Genomic DNA, 21,303 nt, shown 5'->3' with positions numbered 1-21,303 from the left:
GCCCGAGGTATGTGGTTCCAAAAATCCACTCCATTGTTCATATAAAGTCCATGTACCCATTTGACCCATAGGTTATCAACTTTTTCCATTATCAACCATATCATTTTGCCCACAGAAGCTTTATTCCAGTTTCTGCACCCTTTTACATTTAAACTCCCCTGCTTTAAGGTTTACAGATTTTCTCCCAAGCTACTAAAGACACTTTCTTCTTTTCCTCTGAACTTCCTCGTAAAAACTCCCGACACTTTCTATCTATCTCATTCAGTACACTTTGAGGCAACACAAAAATACTGCACCCCAAAAATTATGGACTAAGAAAAGGACAGAGTTAATTACCTGTAGCTTTCCTACATAGGATAGATGTCTTGCAGACGTGGCTCTAATTTTCTCTGTAATCTTCACAATCAACTGATGACGCTCCATTTTATTCCACTTTTTGGTAATAGGGGAAGACCCAAGTATCTTATAGGGAAGGTTCCTATAGTGAATCCAGCCATTTGAACTAATATTTTCTTTGTCTTCTCATCTACTCCTGCTATGAATATGTGTGACTTATCAAAATTTGCCACCAGCCCAGATGCCTCAGAAAAATGATTCAGTGCTTCCATTACCCTCTTCACCGAGCTACTATTTTCTTTACAGAAAATTATTAGATTATCAGCAAACACCAAATGTGTAAGCCTCTGTCTTTTACACATTGGGTGATAATTGAAATCTGAAAGTTGGCTCATCCTATTTAGAATTCTTGAGAGGTACTCCATGACCATGACGAACAACAATGGAGAGATTGGATCCCCTTGACGCAGTCCCCTCTTATCTTCAAAATACCCATGCCCTGTACCATTTACTTTTACTGAAAATGTAGCAGTGGTTACACATGTCATAACTAACTGTGTGAAGCTTTTAGGGAAACCAAATCCTAACATCATTCCTGCCAAGAAATCCCATCTAACCATATCATAGGCCTTCCTTAAGTCTATCTTCATTAAGCACCTAGAAGTAGTCTTCCTTTGGTAGTGTCTCAACAAGTCATGTCATATGAGGAAGTTATGCACCAAAGATCTCCCTTGCACAAATGTAGCCTGTGATTCATTAACAAGCTGTGGTAATACTTGCTTCAGTTTTTTACATATCATCCTTCAAATGCACTTATACACCACATTACAGCATGAAATAAGCCTAAACTAGGCAGCATTTAAAGGGTTGGCAGCTTTTGGAATCAATGTAATTATAGTGGCATTAATTTGTTTGAGGAGTTTTCCATTGCTGAGAAATTCCAAGACTGCTTCAGTTACATCTTCACCCACAATATCCCAAGTTTTCTTGAAAAAACCACTTCCAAAACCATCTGGACCTGGACTTTTATTTACATTGATGCTCCACATAGCTTCCTTTACTTCTTTACCAGTATAAGGTCTCGGCAAATACATTTGTTGATTAGAAGTCAACCTGTATCCATTCTCCAAAAATCACTGGCTTACACCTCCTCTACATTCTCCCTTTTCACCCAACAACTGCTTATAGTAATGAACAAAAATATTTGCTATTTTATCTGGTTCATGCTGCATTTGATCATTATGGTCATGTAATTGTGTGGCTGCCTGCATAAGCTTCCTGTGTTTAATGACTGAGAAGAAATAGCTGGTGTTGTCATCTCCTGCCCTAATCCAAGTTGTCTTGCTTCTCTGTTGAAGGAATATTTCTGCTAGATAACTCGACCTTCTGACTTTTTCCCCCATAGTCTTCTCCTCTAGCTTTAAAGCAGTGTTCAGTGGGAACTTTTGGAGTTCCTCCTGACTTTGCAGTAGGTTAGCTCTGTTCTGTGCTACCTCCTCTACAATATTACTGAAATGGTTCCTGTGTATGACCTTTAATTGTCTTTTAAGTAGCTTTAATTTCTTGACCACTTGAAACATTTTGTACCCCTCAATACTCTGAGACCGAACATTTTCCACAATTCCTTAAACCTTGGATGAGAGCTCCACATGTTACTATATCTGAATGTTTTCCTTACTTGGTTGTTATTCTGTGCTATTGTGATCTGAATAGGGCTATGATCACTCACACCCTCAGGCAGGAACTTTGCTCTACAATCTACTAAATTGTCCATCCATTCACCATTTAGTAACACCCAGTCAATTCTAGAGAAAATCCTTCCACTTTCATGCTTATCATTCCAAGTGTATGAGCATCCACTACTTGGTAATTCAGTTAAGCCTGTTACATCCAAACAAGAATGGAAATCAATTACTTCATTTATAGTGACCGGATTGACACCTTGACTATCCTCTGCATGTAACACAGAATTGAAATCTCCCATAGTTATCCATGGTTTGTGCCCCATTCCAGCTATTTGGCATAGATATTCCCATAACTCTCTCCTTTCTTCCCTTGAGTTGTATGCATACACAAATATTGCTAGGAATTCCATTTGTAATGGCACAAATGTTATTGCACATGTGACTGCCTGCGCATTCTCACTACGAACTCTAAGCTTATAATAGTCTGCTCTCCATATTATCAAAATTCTACCATTATACTGTGACACATGATTTGAATAAAACTGCCATCCATCAAACATTCTATTAACTATTTCTTCTACTTTATTATGCTTAATTCTAGTCTCCAATAGACCAACTAATCCCACATTCAGCTCATTGTAGAGGAGTTTGACCTCCTTCTGCTTTATAGGGCCATTTAGGCCCCTAATATTCCAACTAAGAATATTAACCATCTCTCATGGTGAGAGATGTTTGGCTACCCACTTTCCCCTGACTTCCTTTCTCCTTTTCCTCCCTAATTTTTTCCAATGCTTTGAATGTATTAGTTACTGTCACCACATCCTTAATAACTATATGAACATTAGCATGTTTCTGTGGATGATTCCACCCTGTACCCTGTTGTTTCCTGTTTCTCTCATCTCCCTGCATCACTGGATTTTGTGTATCTTTCCCACTTCTGTTATCCCTGCCTGTTTCAACTTGATTTTGTGGCTCGGTTGTAGCTACTTGCTCTGTCTGCTTGCTTGTACTCCCTATACTTTGACTTCCTCCCCCTTGAACTATTTTCATTGTATCAGTCTCGGGTGTAGGTTTCCCCACTTCTTTAGCCTTATTCCTCCTACAATTATCTCATGTATGTCCATACTTACTGCATACATCACAGAAGGCTTCCAGTCACAAGTAACCCTTTGTTCTACAATCACCCCTTTCTCATTCTTGAAATAGATTGTCTTCGGAATCTGATCACCAATTTTTACTTCCACCAATAGTCTTGCAAAATTCAATCCTAATTTCTTTTCTGTGTTTTTGTCAACCACTAATGGCTTCCCTACTGGGCTCCCAATCTTACTCAAGCCTTTGACACTCCAGTACTTGAACTCTAACCCTAGTAATCTAATCCATATTGGAACTGTGAATAGTTCATCCTTTGAGAATTCCATGTCAGCAATCCAAGCTTTGACAATAAATGGTTCATTATCAAAGTGGAAAATCCCTTCCTGAATTACATCATTCTTCCCGACCTCACTATCAAATCGAACCATGACAATTCCATTTTTTAGCATTGCGATCTTATCGATACCATGCTTTCCCCAAATCCTCTGTAAATAGCTATTTAAAACATTAAATGGTGGATACACGCCTAGGACATAGCAAACAACTACATTCCTCCTATATTCGATCTCCGATTCAATGTCCTCTGCTTCAATTTCCCCAATTTGTCGATCGACCTCAATTTCTGGACTTACATATTCTAGCTTGAATCCAGCATTCGTAAATTTCGCGATGTCAAAATTATCCCACACTGAGGATGGTAATTGAGTTTGTTGTTTCTCCTGAAGTTCTGCTTCATCAGCCCATGATAATTTCCTCCTATTTCCTGATGATTGTATGGATTTTTCCCATTCAGCCAACTGCTCCTTCCTTGAATTGTTTGCATGTGCAGGAATTGAACTTGATGGCGCAATTGACGGACCCAGTATCGCCACTGCCGGAGCCCTAGTTCCCTCTCCAATTATTTCAGCAATTGCCCATGATCCCCCCCCCCCTCCCCCCAGTATTTTGGATGTTAACATGAAATGATGGATTAGCTACTCTTCCTATTCCTTTCTGAGTCGAATCTGGTGCAGGGATTGATGCCTTTGCTCTCCTCCCCATGGATGGCGTATGTTTAGCTAACATGCGCTGAGAGAGCTTCAGGCTTCATGCCCTAGTTTAAAATTTTATGACACTCCTAACATTTTTTTTATTAGATATATATGTAAAAAATTATAAATTTTTTGGGTAAAATAGAAACTGGACCTATAATTTTAAATGGGTAATAAGTGCAATGGTAAAACTAAAGGTTGATCCGTCAAATTTAAACTATAAATTTATTTATTCATAATAGTGTATACATCCTCTTAAAATTTTGAATCAATCTACTTCGTTTCTAGAAGGTATAGAGTCATCGTATAATTTCCGAATTATAGCATCTAAATTAAAGGTGCTTATAAAAGTCTTGCGTTGCTCTATACTCATTGTCATAAGGATTTATAATGAATACTCTTTGAGTATTTTTTTTACGTGGTATCAAGACATGTACTTAGCTCAAGAAGAAAAATCAAGCCGATATGTGAAGAGATGTATCTTTTAGATTAGAGGTTCATATTATTCAATATTTACTAATTTGTATCTTTTCATTGGTTGGTTGATTTGTTAAACCAGTGTAATAGTAGTATTGTTTATTGTTAAAGCAAGAATAACCTTATATTTATGATTCAATTGGAGGGGGAAGTGCACGGTTAGCCACTAATAGCACATGTATTTACTTTTAAGCCACTGTTTAAAATGTCTTTAGTTTTTAGCCACTGCTTTAATAAACTTTACCTGCCTGGACGAAAACACCCTCCTGCTCATAAATTTCAGGACCAAGTGTCCTTAACTTTTAAACTTGTAACTCTAAGTTCAGGACTTCAGGACTACATGTCCTTAACTTTTGAACTTGTAACTCTAAGTTCAGGACTTCAGAACTACATGTCCTTAACTTTTGAACTTGGAACTCGAAGTTTAGGACCATCTGTCCTTAATTTCTGTGCTTGTAACTTTAAGTTAAGGACTACATGTCCTTAACTTTTGAACTTGTAAGTCTAGGTTCAGGACCTATTGTCATTAACGTTTGAGCTTGTTAGTCTAAGTTCATGACCTATTGTCCTTAACTTTTGAGCTTGTTAGTGTAGTTCAGGACTTCAGGACCTATTGTCCTTAACTTTTGAGCTTGTTAGTCTAAGTTCAGGACTTCAGGACCTATTGTCCTTAACTTTTGAACTTGTAACTGTAAGTTCAGGACCTATTGTCCTTAACTTTTGAGCTTGTTAGTCTATGATCGGGACCAAGTGTCCTTAATATTTAAACTTGTAATTCTAAGTTCAGGGGTGTTGGTTATGTCTATGGCGGTTATCTCCAATTCCTTCGCTAGCTGAAATGGACTACAAAAGGTTTTCCTTTTTTTGTTTCTGTTTAGTTTCATTTTGTTTTTTCGTGAACGTATATTGATGTGGAGAATAGTAGTTTACAAATATGTTTGTAGTTCTGACTGAGTATTTTGATGTAGGGTTCACTTTTCTGGAAAAATAAAATGCAAGTTTTGTTGTTTGTATTGCGTTTCTTCTGCAAACAATAAACTACGGCGGCACAGTTCTTCAACCTAACATGAAAGAGATAGAAGAAAGGGTAATACAGTCTTTTCATATTAATTTTAATAGACTAGTGGCTACTATTGCTAAGTATTGAAAATGCTGGATAAAAAGTAAATACTACTTTAAAAAGTGGCTACCCCACACAATTTTTACTAATGGAGGTGTGGGAACTACAATCATAATAGTGATGAGTAGTGGAAGTGAAATTAGTAGGAGCAGTGGACATCCACAATTCTTATATGTTTTACAACATGCTTCTATTATTTTCCTATTTTATATAACCACATCTAACTAGACAAAGGCAGCCCAGTGCACTAAGCTCCCGCTATGTGCAGAGTCCAGGGAAGGGCCAGACCGCAAGGGTCTATTGTACGCAACCTAACCCTGCATTTTTGCAAGAGGCTATTTCTACAACTCGAACCCGAAGCCTCCTAATCACATGGCAACAACTTTACCAGATTCGCAAGGCTCTCCTTCTAGACACACAATTTAAAATGTTAGTAGTAATTAGATTTATATATTATATTAATGATAGAAGAACAAGATATTAGCATACTAGTACTAGTTAAAAGATTAATTTGATACCATATACATGCCCAAAAGAGAGAACTTTTATAAATTGAATTGGAGAAAGTACTTCAGTGAGTTGTCCCAAAAGTATGAATTGGTATTTGATAAAGAATACTACTCCATAGTCGTGATAGAACAACGAAGTAGAAAACATAATAACAAATGTCACAATATTTGACATTGCGACGAATATAGTTACAATACTTGATCTGTATAAGTTGTTTCCCTATTAAATATTTGTGAGAAGTGCAAGTGGCAAAGGAATTCAAATGTTCAGAACACCGACTATATGCTGTTTTTGGATACGAATTACACATACAAGCCTATCTTTCCCGACAAATAATTTAGGAAAGGACACCAAAGAGTGAAGAAAAAAGCAGCAGCGCCTACAGTTCTACAGATACATGCATGTCATTATGCTATATAGGGCAATTCCCATACTTTCTTGAATGTATATTCTTACATCAAAGAGGATTTGATACATTGAACTGCTTTCGGACTCATTCTTCTACACACCGTCCCTATGACGAACATAAGGAAGCTTTCTGCTTTATCAGCAACTGCCTAAGCTTTTTGATGAGCTGAGGATTTGAGCACATATAATCCTGGAATGACACCCTCAGGCTATTCAACATTTTCTTGTGATCTTCAGCACGGTCTATGTTTAGTAACTTGGTGAATAGGTTCTTCCAGAGTTCAACTTTCCAGTACCTGAAAGATAACCAAGCAGAATGGAGATTAAGGAACATATCACATACCAATAATAAAACAACTGGAGCTCTGCCGTTTGGTGCAGACCATAACGACTTGATACTATATGCTAAACCATTGGAAAGATTCAAACTTTAAAAAGATGCAAGTGTTAATAAGATCATTTGCATCTTAAAGAGAATGTGGACACAAAATATGCCAGCAAATAAGAGGAGGAGCAAAGACATACCGCTTAAAAGGCGACTTGGGTTGATAACTATAACCACCACCGGGAGAAGGTCTTCTCTCAATTTCCATATATGAATTGAAAAGCATCATGTGTACAATAACGCAGAGGCCATATGCATCCACCTGGTATCCATTAGATGCCAAAATTTAGTTTCCACTCGACACCAGTCTAGTTATCTGAATTATTAAGTTGTTAAACTTTGGAAGCCTCTTACCTGAAACTTCCATGGCTTTTTTTCTTGCATTTCGATGCAGCGGAAGCCAGAAGTTCTACTGTCTCCTATAAACTCTGTCTGCTCGGGGAAGAGGCTCAGGTCTATGCCCCTTCCCCAGTCGACAAGGCAAACTCCCTGGAAGATAAAAACCGTGATAGTTTGCTAATGTTCATAAACATTACTAACACACAAGGCCAAGAAATTACCTGATCCCTCCATTGACCAGTACGCTGACGAAAAGTTTCTACATCATCAGTCAGATTGTCCCTGAAAAGTTACAACAGCAAATACCCGTAGATTACTCTTTTTCACAATCTAACAGTTCACATTTATTTTTTGGTCCTAAAATTGGGTCCAATTTCCTAAAACAGAAAGTATATATTTCCATATTTAACAAAGTGCAACTATGCCTTAATCCGAAATAATTGGAAGTGGAATGGATAAATGATCAATATATTCTGCACTATTTTAGTATAATAACTCTCAATCACACTTTAAAATTCATTCTTAGTCAAATTAGGACACTTAAGTTGGATCAGATGAAATTTTCATCCGAGGTCCTCAGAAAGTTTCCAGGGAGCTCATTGATATATGTCAAAAAAATTCCCCTTTAACTTTAAGATGCAAGAATATTCCCCCCACCACAATATAATTTACATGCTTTCCTTTTTGATACCTATGTTGCTCAAATTCTGCAAAAAAAAGCCACCGTGTAGGATTCTCAAAACATTATAGAGGATCTGACACAAGTGTGACAGCATCTTTGGAGGAGCCAAGCAACATAGTTTGGTACAGCCCAAAAACAAACTTGTTTCAATAAATACATAGTCCTTGATAGGGGTGTCAATGGCTACTTAAAAACCGACTAAACCGACCGAATTGTACCGTACCGAACCGATTTTTAGGTTTCTTTTAATAAAACCCTAGGTTTTTATATAAATCTATAACTATACCGATAATTAGGGTAAGTATTTTATTTTATGAAAATAAACCGAAAAAATACCGAATCGTACTGAATAAATTTATATGTGAAAAAATATTTATATATTAAGTTTAAAATAATAAAACATTAAATTTTCTTGGGTTTTGGAATTATGAAAACAATTACAAGCCAACAAGTAATATCATAATTCTCAAACCTATTATGCTACTCCCATCGAAAATAAATTATTTCCAGCATATTCACTAGCAAGACACAAGGCATTATAGCGATTATGAGTAGCAAACTACAATGTATTGATTATATTTCCTTTCATATGATTTAAACTTATCCTTTTGAATATTTAATCTTCTATAGACTTTGTTCTTGAGTCTCAGTCCCAGTTTGGTTAATATCTTTCCACTCGTGTGATTTATATTTTCTTTACAGTAATTTGTTTAGTTTCTTTTACACTATTGTAGAGTAGTTGATGGATCTATACTCTAGCCATCTTTCATATTTTCTTAATTCATCACCCTTTAAAATGTAAAAATGTCTAGAGAGTTTTGCTAAGTCCTATAAAAGTATGTATATTATTGCATTCTGCTTCTACTAGTGACTTTTACATGAGATTTTAAGAAAATACTGAAAATTAACCGAACCGTACCGATACCGAATAGAAACCGATATAATTGGGACGGTTTCAAAAAGTTCAATTTTGGTTATACATAATGAATAGCCGAAAAATTGGTATGGTACAAAATTAACAAAAGAACCGGTCGAACCGGACCATTGACACCCCTAGTCCTTGTCCAATAACTGGAACTAATATGAACAAATACACCTTTTGGCCCATGATATGCGATATAGTTTAACTGAATATGGAGTTTTACGTGTTAATTTGACTTTTTCTTTTTAATTTTACTAGTTAGAAAACACTGCAATAATTGTTGAAATTGTTAGTTTTATAAAACATACATCATGTCAAAATTCAAGTTCGAATAGTTAAATAAATTTAAGTTTCTGAGCTCTGTCATCATCATCATCATCATCATCATACCCAGTATAATCCCACATGTGGGGTCTGGGAAGGGTAATGTGTACAGAGACCTTACCCCTACATGAAGAGGTAAAATAATATTACTGGGATATTATTCAAAATGTCCTAAAATGTCATTTTAAAATATATTACTAGGATATTATTCAAAATGTCCTAAAATGAAAATACAGTCGTATAAAGTAATACGTAAAAGTACTACACGGTTTCAAACTTAATGATGTCTTACCATCTAAAACTTTTTCAAAAATATTATATACATTTTCTACAGAAGTAAATTTTTAATTTCAAATATTTATTCTTGATTACTGCGTAGGTCCAATTAAGTCAGCCTTAATCAGGATAGAGGGAATAATGTTCAAGACAAAGCTTTAACCTGTTGTTATTCAATTATAAAAGAAAGGTTAGAACTCAATTGGAAGAAAGCATTTGTCGAATTAATAGCATTGACTGCATAGCAACAACTCCTTATAATTTTCGTAACATGAAACCAAGAGAAATAAGGCTAAAATATAGAGAAATTTTAAAGCAACCTACAAGTACAGATTCTACAACCTCAAGTGGTCATGTCTAAATGAAATTCAAAAAGTACTAGTCTTTGCCAATTACCTTTTCTAAAAGCTAAAGAGAACCAAAAAGAGAGACAAACCCGTAGAAGCTGTACAATGCAGAAACTCTCTTGCTAACTGTACCCTTTTGATGAACATGTAAGATTCTGCTTAGGAGTAAATGCATTTCAAGTTTGTATTAAGTGACATAAAGGCTTTAGATACCTCGCATAACGAATCAGAAGATTATCGGGTTTGAAGTCGCCATGAATAATTTGAGCATGGTGCGAAGTTTCCAAAATGCAGAGCATCTCAATGGTGTAATAAATACACAATACTTCTTCCATGGACCCACCAATCACAGCACTGGAGTTAATTGCATCCTGCAAGTTACTCAAGTTGCTAGAAAGCATAAACATTCATCATATCATTCAAATTTTGGGAACAAAGAAATAGCAGTTGAAAGATCAACAGGCACCAACCTGAAGTGTGCCATTAGCTAGGAAGTCAGAAACGAGTATGCTGTAGTCAGAATAAAGATGTAACCTGTGGGCATAGCCAAAGCTCAATCTCTGGTGAATAAGAATGAAATAAATCAGCACCATTTTATAAGCCAGCAAACACCAATATGTAGTGGTTAAATTCACATCTGATCACTGAATTTTACTCATTAAAATCCCGAAGTCATAAAACCGCTTTTGTCACATTTGAGTAATTGAACATTTACCCAATATAACAGTAAAAGTCACAAAACTATCTACCCACCATAACAGTAAAGTCAAAAACTATCTGTTGTCACATTAAGGCAACTGAACTTAATCCACCATAACAGTAAAGTTACTTTGATGGGTAGGTTTTGCTGATAATCGGTGAAGTTCAGTGACTTTACTGTTAAAGTTGGTAATCAGACAAAAAATAGTTTTGTGCCTTTACTGCTAGAGTAGAAAAAGTTTAATTACTTTAATATGTCAAACATAGTTTTATGACTTTATAAAGTTCAACAAATAGTCTAATGACTTAATCTCCATACTGCATACTTCTCTTTCTGGAATCCGCACGTCCAGTTGACGGTAAACATAGAATTCCCAAGGGAAAGCTGGCTTTTGAATCTGCAGATATCAATAACATGAAAAAGACAGTGAGCAGACTTCCAGTGTCAGGTTTTATCATGAAGGGAAGGAAGGATAAACTACTACTTCACCTTAAGTGCGACAACCTCATCCGGATTACCATCGAGACACGCTTTGAATACCTGAGCAAATCCTCCCTTACCTGCACAGCCCTTGATCTGATAGCTGTATCCACCTGTATAATCATGATTCCATGATCAACAAACATTTAGATGAGAGCACAACAAGTTCATGCACCTGGACACGAGTTCCTAAGGATTTTCTCTATGAGAATATTAATTTCTAAGATTTAAGGTAGAAAGTGCAATTAGAATCACCCAGGATAAGGTATGAGAAGAGGAAATGCATTTACAGGAAATTCCTATGTCCATTGTTGGGATTTAGGCCTCTGCCCCCCCCCCCCCCACCCCCACACACACACACACACACAATTAGAATTGCATCATCTACCAAACCACAGCAGATTTGTAAGCCTAACCAATGAATGAGCTACCTTTTGTGATAAGTTTGTCTTTTCTAGGAGGCAACAACACACCTCCGGCTCTCTTCTTATTTACTAGGAGATACTGGAAAGCATCTCACTGAAAAGATCATAATAAAGATCATACCCTTACTCACACCAAAATTTGTGAAAGAAGAAACAAAAGAAGAAAAACATGGAGAAATGTCCAACACATCCAGTACAAAGTTATGATTTGTCTGATTTAGGTGGCGTTTGTTTGAAAGTTTGAAATATCCTGGAGAATTTAAAGAAAACAATCAAATGCAGAATGTGAACAAGCTGTTATTAGGGCATATGGGGAAGATAAACCAAGGCATAAACACTAGTGTATGCATGGGATGAACGCCCCACGTATCTAGGTATTAGTCCCATCAGACATTAGTCCCCCATGGTCACTTCAGGACATTTAGCAGCTGCCTCACCACAAGGCGAATCCAATTTGAGTGTCAACTTTACCTTGGTCTGAATCTTTTCAATGGTCAATGAAGATCCAATACTCTGCCACTATTATAGACAAAAAGACAATAAGTTACCTAAGTCAATAGTTTTATTCCTGGCAGATTTCTGCAAAGTTGACAATGACACCTTTCCTGGATAAGCCTTTTTGCTTGGGTGGTATCCCTGATGAAAGAACAGGTGTAGTGTCATGAATTGCTGCTAACATGTAAAACTAGTTTCATAAAATGCTTCTGGTCTATCTCACATCATATTTTAATATCTCAGGATTCTTCTTCTGCAACAGATTTTTAATCGTCGAGACCAACCATGGATTGATACAAGCTCCACCATTCTCTGACACAATGTCCATCTACATGATGGTGTGAAAGGAAATCAATAATATAATCCTCACTAACAGCTAAACACGTGGATAAAAAAGTAAGAAAGAACATGACAGACAACACAAACACTAGCTCCATAAGTTTTCAAAAACAAGAGAAATCGGAAGGGATCATAGAAAGTATGATAGATCCAGATTTTCACTGTTTTAAAGTAAGAGTGACATAAGCAACAAAGTAGCCTAGAGGCAAGATGGAAATTAGTTATGCAGGATAACAGAATCAACAAACTGGACAAATGAACATGAAGACTTACCTGAGGAATGAAGCATAGTGACTATTCTACAAGCTTACCACTTAATATTCAATTTGAGGGTTTCAAGACAGCTTATCTTGGATGTTACAACCTTGACAGGTCTAAAGAGGGTTTAACTTTTGGTAAAAAAAATTACTAAACACGACTAATAATATATGCTCTGGCACTTAAATTAGGATGTGTAGTATGACATGTAATAGGTTGTCTGATAGCATGTATAGAAATGCTTTGTCAAATAAACTTATCATTTAAGAAAGCGACAATCACAAAATGCATGCTAAATGTTCCTCGCCTCAGAACTCGACATGCTTGACTTGCTTTTCCAGCACTTGTTGCCTCTCTAATAATGATTTTATTCTAACATATGTTAACATTGCAGATTAGAAAGTAAGCACATACATAAAATAATCAGAAAGCACATTACATGGTTAATAATAAACAGACTTTAACTATCAAATTTATTCCGAAAAAATAAGTCAATTAATCTTTACCAGTAACATTCCGACAAGATGACCTTATATCTAAATTCTTTGAAAATAACTTTAGGGTGTCTTATCACACAATCATAAACCTGAGTTTTCAATTTACCAAATGGTCCAGAAGCTGCCTTCTTAATCAGATGCTTAGTGCCGATGCACTTTATTGAGACTACATGATATTGACAGGTCAACAAAGAAAGTTATCCCCTATGTTATTCTAGCTCAAAGCTATGACATGTTACTTGTATCACATTCATAGATCATTTGATCTATCATATTAGCTATCAAGTAAATGGAACACGCCACGACCAGACAGATCTACTTGCCAGAAATATTCAGATTTATCATCATTTTTAGCAGAAAGAAAAATAGGAGATTCGCGTCACTGCCTAAGTTCCATATGTGCAGAATGGATTGAACAAGAACTTTAAAAGCAGAAAAATGATGATCAGCAAGTAGATGTCAGAGATTTGCCCCTTAATCTGCACAACAATGAAGTCCAAGCATGAAGCTAGAAAATATCCTCTAGTCATTTGTAGGTCAAGATGGATGACAGAATGTGTAGACAATGTAGCCTTTTCTGTTTTATCCACATATACACCATTTCATCTCATTAAAGTTTGGCAGTTCCCTGCTAGTCAAAGTTTAATTATTGAATCCAGCATTGCTACTTCCAAAGACCTGACCCTATGCTAATAACATTGTTATACTTGCCCCAGTTAGTGCAGATTATGAAAGCAGAACAGAAAATACCTTCTGTAATGAACCAGCTGTTACTTTCTCAGACATTCTCTCGAGAAACAACACTTGTGCCTTCTTCAACCTACCAAGTGGCTCAGCATTCCTGAAAACATAGTCCTAAGTTCATGAACATAATGTCATAAAATACAACTGGAAGCATGTGCTTAAAGAACTATGAGCCTATAAAATAGCAATGTCCTCTGAGAAAGAGAGCAACCTTGAAATTCCCAAATGGTAAATGTGAAATGCATCTGTTAACATCCCTTTTGCCTCTAGGAACAACGCATATGCCTCGTAGAGCATAGAATTGAACAAGCAAATCTTATTCTGCTCAATTTCTCTATATACACTTTCGTGGTCCAAACTGCTATCCATCTGAAATACAAGCAACCGATATATCAGATAATGCAATAATGCCCACACACTGGAGTAGATCAACCTTTTTAGCATAGGCGGAGCTAACTTGTAACCTATGGGTTCGCGTGAACCTAATAGCTTTTGTCCAGACCCTATATATGTATTGAGAAGTCTACTAAATATCTATAAATACTTGACTGTGAACCGATCATTATTGTATATTAACTTGAGGTCATCGTAGGAACCCATAAACTTTAAATCATGGATCCACCTCTACATGTGTGCGCGCGTTTATACTAAGTGCATCCATTATAACAAAGTAGTGTATACCTAGCAACTATTAAGGAGCGGAGCCAAGGGGGTTCAATTGAATCCCCTTAATTGGAAAATTATACTATGTAAATGGAGCAAAAATGATTTTTTTTTTTTTGGCGTATAAATAAGTTGTTGAATGAATTCCCATGTTTGAATTCCTGGCTCCGCCACCTTCACCTATTAACTTAAATTCCCAAATCCACCTCTTCCCAGATATTTCTTATCATTTATATATAGTACTAATAAACTCGTAGATATCAAACAGGAAGAACAAAAAGGGGATGATGATTTATTACATATAGAAACCAAATCTTGAGGAATCTGACGTCGTTTTGGTACCGAGGGTTGTTCTTGAAAGTAGTGATGCAGTTCGAGCAAAGCTCGTGCAGATCTCTACCATCGTTCGAGTCAGTTAAAGTTCGCTCTTTCAACAATTTCTCAATTGACCTACAAATTAGGGCATATAATAAACAATTTGAACATGTGATGTGAGTTGCAAATGCATATTTCGGAGAAAAAGTTACCGGAGCCAAGGCAATAGAGGGTCGTCGACGGAGGAGGAGGAACTAGTTGTATTGTTTGGGTTTTTGGAAATGACTGCCATCCTCTTCTGGTTCGGTCGCACTCGACACTGTAGCGTCCTCGGGAAATGAAAAACCACACTAGTATGAAACGGGCGCGAAAACAGATACTACTTGAATTTTGTTGCCACGTGACTATTTTCTTTTTTGGATTAATTTTTTCTATATTTTCTTAGTTGATATGAGTGAGAATATTAACTTATCTTAATTGACAATAGTTAAGGACCATATTACAAATAACAAAAAATAGAACACTTACGACTCGTTACGAGACGTAAGGAATAATTGATTCAAGATTAAATTTAAGAAGAGTTTATCCCACATTTGGTTGGGAGAAAATAACAATATAATTAATCCCGCGATTGTAGTACTATTTTTTATCCCCATAAAAAGATGGAATAACTAATCTCAGGATAACTAATTTCGAAATGACTAATCCTTGTATAACTTCTTTCCAACCAAACAATCCCTTAAAAATTAAATATCTTTCACCCAATGAAACGCCTTTTGTCCCACATATCACGCACGCTCTTTCATTTGTCTTTCACATCTTCTTCATTCTATAGCAATATCATGCAATTTATTGCTCAGTCTTTTTCGGTAAGAACTTCATCAGTCTTCTTCTTCACTCATTTGAAATGACAAAAAGATTAAGATTTTATTTTTGTACTTGTTATATGCAACTATGATTTTCCTCCAATTTGAAGAACTGTCACGATCCAAAACTGTGAAAGTTTAGAGATAATCAGAAGAAAAGAGGTGAGCTCAGTATGAGCTCTAATGGCGGATTAGATCGCACAACAGAGAGAGAGAGAGAGAGAGAGAGAGAGAGAGAGAGAGAGAGAGAGAGAGAGAGAGAGAAACGCAGATGAAGCTTCTAGAAAGAAAAAGGAACTGATTTCATTTTCAACTCAAAAAGAAAATACAGAGTTGATGTCCTATTTATAGTAGCAGTACAAATATCCAACACTAACTAACTACCTAATGACCAATACATATATGAATACAAGTATGAAAGAATGGAAAAATGAAAGAATAAATAATCTCAACACCCCCCCCCCCCTCAAGTTGGAGGGGAGGACCTCACATCCAACTTGCTGAGAAGTGCAGCATGCTTGATCCCTATTAAAGGCTTGGTCAAGATGTCAGCTAACTGGTCATTAGTAGAGACATGATGAAGAGAAATTAGCCCTTCCTGCAGTTGATCTCTCACAAAGTGACAAATCCACTTCGATATGTTTCGTTCGTTCATGGAACACAGGATTTCTTGCGATGTGCAAAGCAGCTTGGCTATCACAGAATATGGGGATAGGCAAGGCCAATGGAATAGTAAGTTCACTGAGAAGTCTTACCAACCATACAAGTTCACCAACTACCATTCTAGCTGACCTATATTCAGCTTCTACAGAAGATAGTGAAATAGTAGACTACTTCTTAGATTTCCAACTAATAGGGCTAGTACCAAGTAGCACAAGGTACCCACTAACTGATTTTCTGGATTGGGAGCAAGTAGCCCAGTCTGAATCACAGAATGCATTCACTCCATAGTTTGCATTGTTGTTGGGGAAGATTCCCAAAGATGGATCACCTTTTAAGTATCTTAGGACATGGTATGCTGCCTTCAAATGGGGTTCCCTGGGACTTTGCATGAATTGGCTGAGATTTGCACACAATAGGCAATGTCCAATCTGGTGTTAATGAGAAAGTTGAGTTTGCCAATCAACTTCCTATAATAAGAAGGGTCAGCCAGTGGAGCTCCCTCATCAGCCTTTAATTTCACAAAGGGGTCCATAGGAGAAGTCATAGAAGGACAATCTATACATCCAAACTCTCTTAAAAGATCAATAGTGAATTTCCTTTGTGACATTAAAACCCCTTTCTCTCTGTGTATTGAACTTCCAGTCTTAGGAAGTAATGAAGTCTCCCTAGGTCCTTTATTTTGAAAGTATTGTGCAGAAAAGCTTTCAGGGACTCAATCTCTTGCAAATGGGTGCCAGTAACAAGAACATCATCTACATACACAGCTACAAACACTACTGAGCCTTCACTCTTCTTATAGAACAAAGAATAATCAAGCATTGAATGAGTGTACCCCTTAGAACACAGGGCTTCAGTTAGTTTCTCATACCATTGTCTACTTGCTTGTTTGAGTCCATACAGGGACTTGTTCAACTTGCACACTAGACCTGGTAAGTCCACAACTAGGCCTAGTGGTATCTCCATATACACCTCTTCATGGAGATCCCCATGAAGAAAATCATTATTTACATCTAGTTGTAAGACCTGCCACCCCTTCTTGACTGCTGTTGCTATTAGAGCCCTAACAGTTGTCATTTTTACTACAGGTGAGAATGTTTCTGTGTAATCTATCCCAGCTTGTTGTGTATACCCCTTCACTACTAATCTAGCTTTAAATCTCTCTACACTACCATCTGCCTTATGTTTGATCTTATATACCCATTTACACCCTATTGCCTTCTTTCCAATTGGAAGAGGAACTAGGTCCTAGGTTTTATTTGCATACAATGCTTGGAATTCTTGATTCATTGCTGCTTGCCAGGCAGGCTTTACAGCAGCCTCCTCATATGAGCTAGGTTCACATTCATGTGGACCAGTTCCTATCAAATGCTGACAGGTGGAATATGTTTCATTAGGTGAGTTATCAAGAGGTTTAGGGGCAGATGTGTTGAAAGAAAAAAGACTGTGTACTTTGGCTATCATTTGGAGAGATTGGTTGGTTTTGATGAGTTTGCTGAAGCCTGGGAAGGGTACACTCAAAATCTTTAAGATAGGCAGGAATTTTCAATGTCCTAGAGGGTCTATTCTGATTTGAGACTGAAGTTCCTTGATCCTGGATTATAACAGTTGGACTTTGAGGTGCATCAGGAGGGACCTCTCCTGGACAGTCAACAACAGGAAAGCTCCCTGATGTCTGGCCTTTTAAGGGTGAGTGAGAAGGTCCGGAGTCATCATTATGAGGGTTAGATGGGGGTGAGCAAGGCTCAGGCCTGGACAGGTTCCCAGGTGACACTTCATGGTGAGTATTATCACTTACTGAATGTGGAACACTACCTATATCACTGGCAGGAAAGAAATCATCTGACAAGTATGATTTCATTTGAGGAAATGATGGAAAAACTTTGTTTGCATTTTCATGGAATACTACATCTCTTGAAATACTTATCTTCTTAGTGGCCAGATTTAGTACCTTATAGCCTTTTGTCCCAAAGGGACATCCCACAAAAACATGGGGAGTAGTTCTTGGCTCAAACTTATCTTTGTATATTTTGAGAGTGGTAGGGAAGCATAAACAACCAAAACTTCTGAGATGAGAGTAGCTTGGCTTTTTCTGGTATAGGAGTTCAAAGGGACATTTGGTTTTGAGTGATGAAGAGGGCAGTATGTTTATTAGTTAGGTAGAAGTTAGAATGCATTCACCCCAATACTGCATGGGTAATTTTGACTGATAGAGTAGAGCCCTGACTGTTTCTAACAAATATTTGTATTTTCTTTCCACCACACCATTTTGTTGTGGTGTGTATGGGCATGTTCTTTGATGTATAATGCCCTTTGATTGTAAGAATTAAGTGACCTCTTGGCTGGTAAGCTCAAGACCATTGTCTGTTCTTATAGTGTTGACATTGGTATTGAATTGTTGCTTTACCACAGCAAAGAAAGCCTTAATGGTATGTAGAGCATTGCTTTTGCAGCTTAATAAGTGGGTCCATGTGGACCTGCTGTAATCATCTACAACGGTAATGAAGTATTTGTATTTATTGTGTGTTGCAACATGGTATGGGCCCCACAAGTCAATATGTAGCAGTTCAAAGGGTTTGGTAGTCAATGTTGTTCTTTCTGGGAAAGATAAACTAGTTTGTCTTGCCATTGGGCAGATAGGGCAAAGAAAAGGTTGTTTGGGTGCAAAGGCAACAGGTATAGAGGAAATCCCTTTAATTTTAACAAAAGGTACATGTCTTAATCTGTTATGCTACAAAAGATCAAGTAAAAGTTTTGTAGTAGAGGAATTACTAGACAAAGAAGACTTACTTTTATTGCTTGAACTATTTACAGATTGATCTGAATGTGGAAGTGAACTGCTTCTATTACTACTATAAGGTGGGGTAACTATGGTGGAAGTAACAGGAGTAGTAGAAACCAATTTACTTGTGCTAACTAGTTGAGAAGAAGAAGGTGAGCTAGATGTGCTAACTACATAATCTACCTTGTTCTCATTATTAGTAAAACATGGAATGGATGCACTAGAAGAATTAGAGAGGGTTGAACCAGTGTTGCAGTTGCTTGAACAATGTAGATACAGACCAGTCTTGGCTTTACCAATCTCCAGTGGCCTCTTCAGTGAAGGGCCCTGTAGAAGAATACAAATGTACTTGGTGAACACTACAATACAACCAAGTTGAACTGTCAAAGAGTGGACTGATATCAGATTGAATTTAAAACTTGGAACAAAAAGGACCTTCTTGAGACTGAATTTTGGACTTAGGATTACATCACCAATCAGTGTCACCTTAACCTTGTAGCCATTTGGTAGGATGACTAGGTATGGGTAAACGAAGGTTTTAACATTAGTTAGGATTGATTTGTTATGTGTCATGTGATTTGTGGCCCCAGAATCAAGGATCCACGTGTCAGCATCTGAATTAGAACTATCACACAAATGATTACTAGAGTCAAAGTGAGTAGAGCATGCTGAAATACCTGCAAAGTTCACAGCTCCTCCATTGATGCAATTGCTTGTGGATTTATCTACTCCTCCTTGAAAGCTTTCCAGGATGGTGAGCAGTTGGCCATATTGTTCTTTAGTCAGACTGTGCATATGTCGACTCTGTTCCTGTTCCTGAGGACCATTCCCATCATCCTTCAGTGCATCTGCTTCATTTGATGGTCCAAAAACATTTTCAGCAATTCTTCTTCCCTTATTGAACCTGGAACTCTATGGGAATCCATGAAGTTTGTAGCATTTGTCCTTAGTGTGCCCTGGCATCTTGCAATAGTCACAGAATGGTCTAGGTCTGCTGTTAAGCTGGTTTCCCTTATATCCACTGTAGGTGTTGTTGTTTTCCTGTTGATTGTAGTTAGTTCTGAAATTGCTATTTCCTGACCCACTCACATTCAAGGCAGCAGAGTCCATTGAAAAACTAATACTTGGTTTAACTTCCCTTTGTTTCTCCTCTTGAATAAGAATAGAGAAAGCTTGAGCTATTGTTGGGAGAGGGTTCATCATCAAAATACTCCCTCTCACGATAGTATATACTTCATTGAGCCCCATCAGAAACTGAATTAATCTTCTATCCTGTTCAACTTTATGTATGTTTTCTCTTGCTCCACAGGTGCATTTGCAAGCACGTTTGGCATGAATATTCAGGGTGTTGAGTTCTTCCCAAAGTTTCTTCATTTTTGTATAGTATCCAGTGATGTCTAGGCTTCCTTGGCTCAGATCATTTATCTCCTTTTGCAGTTGATACAACTTGGCGCCATTAGTTTGATCGTATCTGTCTTCTAGTTCTTGCCAAAGCTCTTTAGCATCATTGACGTATTGCAAGTTGTCCGCCATGTCCTTAGACAGCGAGTTTAAGATCCATGAAGTTACCATATCATCGCATAGCTCCCATTGATCAAGGTCAGCCGAATCAAGTCTGGTTTCTTACATTTTCCGGTGATGAACCCTAATTTGTTTTTCACGGAGAGTGCTCTGAGGATTCCTCTTCTCCATGATCTATAACCGGTTCCGTCAAAAGCTATCGGAACTAGCATTGGATCCGGCGCTTTCCGATGGATGCATGTACAGTGGGCTTGTTGAATCTAGGGTTTTGTTCGTGACTGGGACTTCGTCTCCTCTGGCCATGATTCGAATTGACTAAGATGAAATAGTTATCGATGAAGATGAATAGCCAAGAACAGTCGACTAATTGATCGATTTCCACACAGGAACCCTAATTTCCAAAAAAATGAGTAACAATGGTCAATTTCTGACTGTGAGTAGAAGAACGAAAAATCGAAAGGAGATGGAGCTTCAGGCCATTGTCTCGCTCTGATACCATGTGAAAGTTTAGAGATAATCAGAAGAAAAGAGGTGAGCTCAGTATGAGCTCTAATGGCGGATTAGATCGCACAACAGAGAGAGAGAGAGAAAAGCAGATGAAGCTTCTAGAAAGAAAAAGGA

The 21,303-nt window shown here is 37.3% G+C and overlaps 4 protein-coding genes across 4 annotated transcripts; all 4 read right to left on the bottom strand.

The window, feature by feature from the left end:
* LOC109231672 lies at window positions 1,470-2,581 on the bottom strand. Its single transcript, XM_019397315.1, has 2 exons — window positions 1,968-2,581; window positions 1,470-1,857 (listed from the first exon to the last, which is right to left on the bottom strand). Exons 1-2 carry the CDS (start codon window positions 2,579-2,581, stop codon window positions 1,470-1,472), a joined length of 1,002 nt encoding a protein of 333 aa, XP_019252860.1.
* On the bottom strand, window positions 2,727-4,075 carry LOC109231671. Its single transcript, XM_019397314.1, has 2 exons — window positions 3,159-4,075; window positions 2,727-3,117 (listed from the first exon to the last, which is right to left on the bottom strand). The coding sequence occupies exons 1-2, from the start codon at window positions 4,073-4,075 to the stop codon at window positions 2,727-2,729; spliced, it is 1,308 nt and encodes a 435-aa protein (XP_019252859.1).
* On the bottom strand, window positions 6,458-15,223 carry LOC109231295 (mitotic checkpoint serine/threonine-protein kinase BUB1). The gene is made up of 14 exons (XM_019396914.1): window positions 15,066-15,223; window positions 14,838-14,988; window positions 14,087-14,244; window positions 13,882-13,972; window positions 12,261-12,365; window positions 12,091-12,178; window positions 11,127-11,230; window positions 10,963-11,034; window positions 10,408-10,497; window positions 10,151-10,308; window positions 7,608-7,668; window positions 7,402-7,536; window positions 7,188-7,309; window positions 6,458-6,958 (listed from the first exon to the last, which is right to left on the bottom strand). The coding sequence occupies exons 1-14, from the start codon at window positions 15,143-15,145 to the stop codon at window positions 6,769-6,771; spliced, it is 1,605 nt and encodes a 534-aa protein (XP_019252459.1). The 5' UTR covers window positions 15,146-15,223; the 3' UTR covers window positions 6,458-6,768.
* On the bottom strand, window positions 17,628-20,694 carry LOC109231670. The gene is made up of 4 exons (XM_019397313.1): window positions 20,117-20,694; window positions 19,170-20,065; window positions 17,832-18,221; window positions 17,628-17,740 (listed from the first exon to the last, which is right to left on the bottom strand). Exons 1-4 carry the CDS (start codon window positions 20,692-20,694, stop codon window positions 17,628-17,630), a joined length of 1,977 nt encoding a protein of 658 aa, XP_019252858.1.

Source organism: Nicotiana attenuata, chromosome 8, assembly GCF_001879085.1.
Source record: "Nicotiana attenuata strain UT chromosome 8, NIATTr2, whole genome shotgun sequence".
Taxonomy (NCBI): domain Eukaryota; kingdom Viridiplantae; phylum Streptophyta; class Magnoliopsida; order Solanales; family Solanaceae; genus Nicotiana; species Nicotiana attenuata.
The sequence above is the reverse complement of the archived record's forward strand: the minus strand, read 5'-3'. Positions and strand labels throughout refer to the sequence as shown.

Bases quoted from the DNA above. Each gene is read 5' to 3' on its own strand.
- LOC109231670 (XM_019397313.1), bottom strand. From the start codon at position 20,694: ATGGCGGACAACTTGCAATACGTCAATGATGCTAAAGAGCTTTGGCAA. The intron at 20,066-20,116 runs GCACACTAAGGA...ATAGAGTTCCAG, and splicing joins GACTATTGCAAGATGCCAGG to GTTCAATAAGGGAAGAAGAA. The intron at 17,741-17,831 runs GTACACAGTCTT...AGCATTTGATAG, and splicing joins CTCTCCAAATGATAGCCAAA to GAACTGGTCCACATGAATGT.
- LOC109231671 (XM_019397314.1), bottom strand. From the start codon at position 4,075: ATGTTAACATCCAAAATACTGGGGGGAGGGGGGGGGGGATCATGGGCA. The intron at 3,118-3,158 runs GTATGCAGTAAG...TAATTGTAGGAG, and splicing joins GACTGGAAGCCTTCTGTGAT to GAATAAGGCTAAAGAAGTGG.
- LOC109231295 (XM_019396914.1), bottom strand. From the start codon at position 15,145: ATGGCAGTCATTTCCAAAAACCCAAACAATACAACTAGTTCCTCCTCC. The intron at 13,973-14,086 runs GTTGCTCTCTTT...CTATGTTTTCAG, and splicing joins TACCATTTGGGAATTTCAAG to GAATGCTGAGCCACTTGGTA. The intron at 6,959-7,187 runs GTATGTCTTTGC...GTTATCTTTCAG, and splicing joins CCCAAGTCGCCTTTTAAGCG to GTACTGGAAAGTTGAACTCT.
- LOC109231672 (XM_019397315.1), bottom strand. From the start codon at position 2,581: ATGTTTGATGGATGGCAGTTTTATTCAAATCATGTGTCACAGTATAAT. The intron at 1,858-1,967 runs GTTTAAGGAATT...GGTCATACACAG, and splicing joins ATGTGGAGCTCTCATCCAAG to GAACCATTTCAGTAATATTG.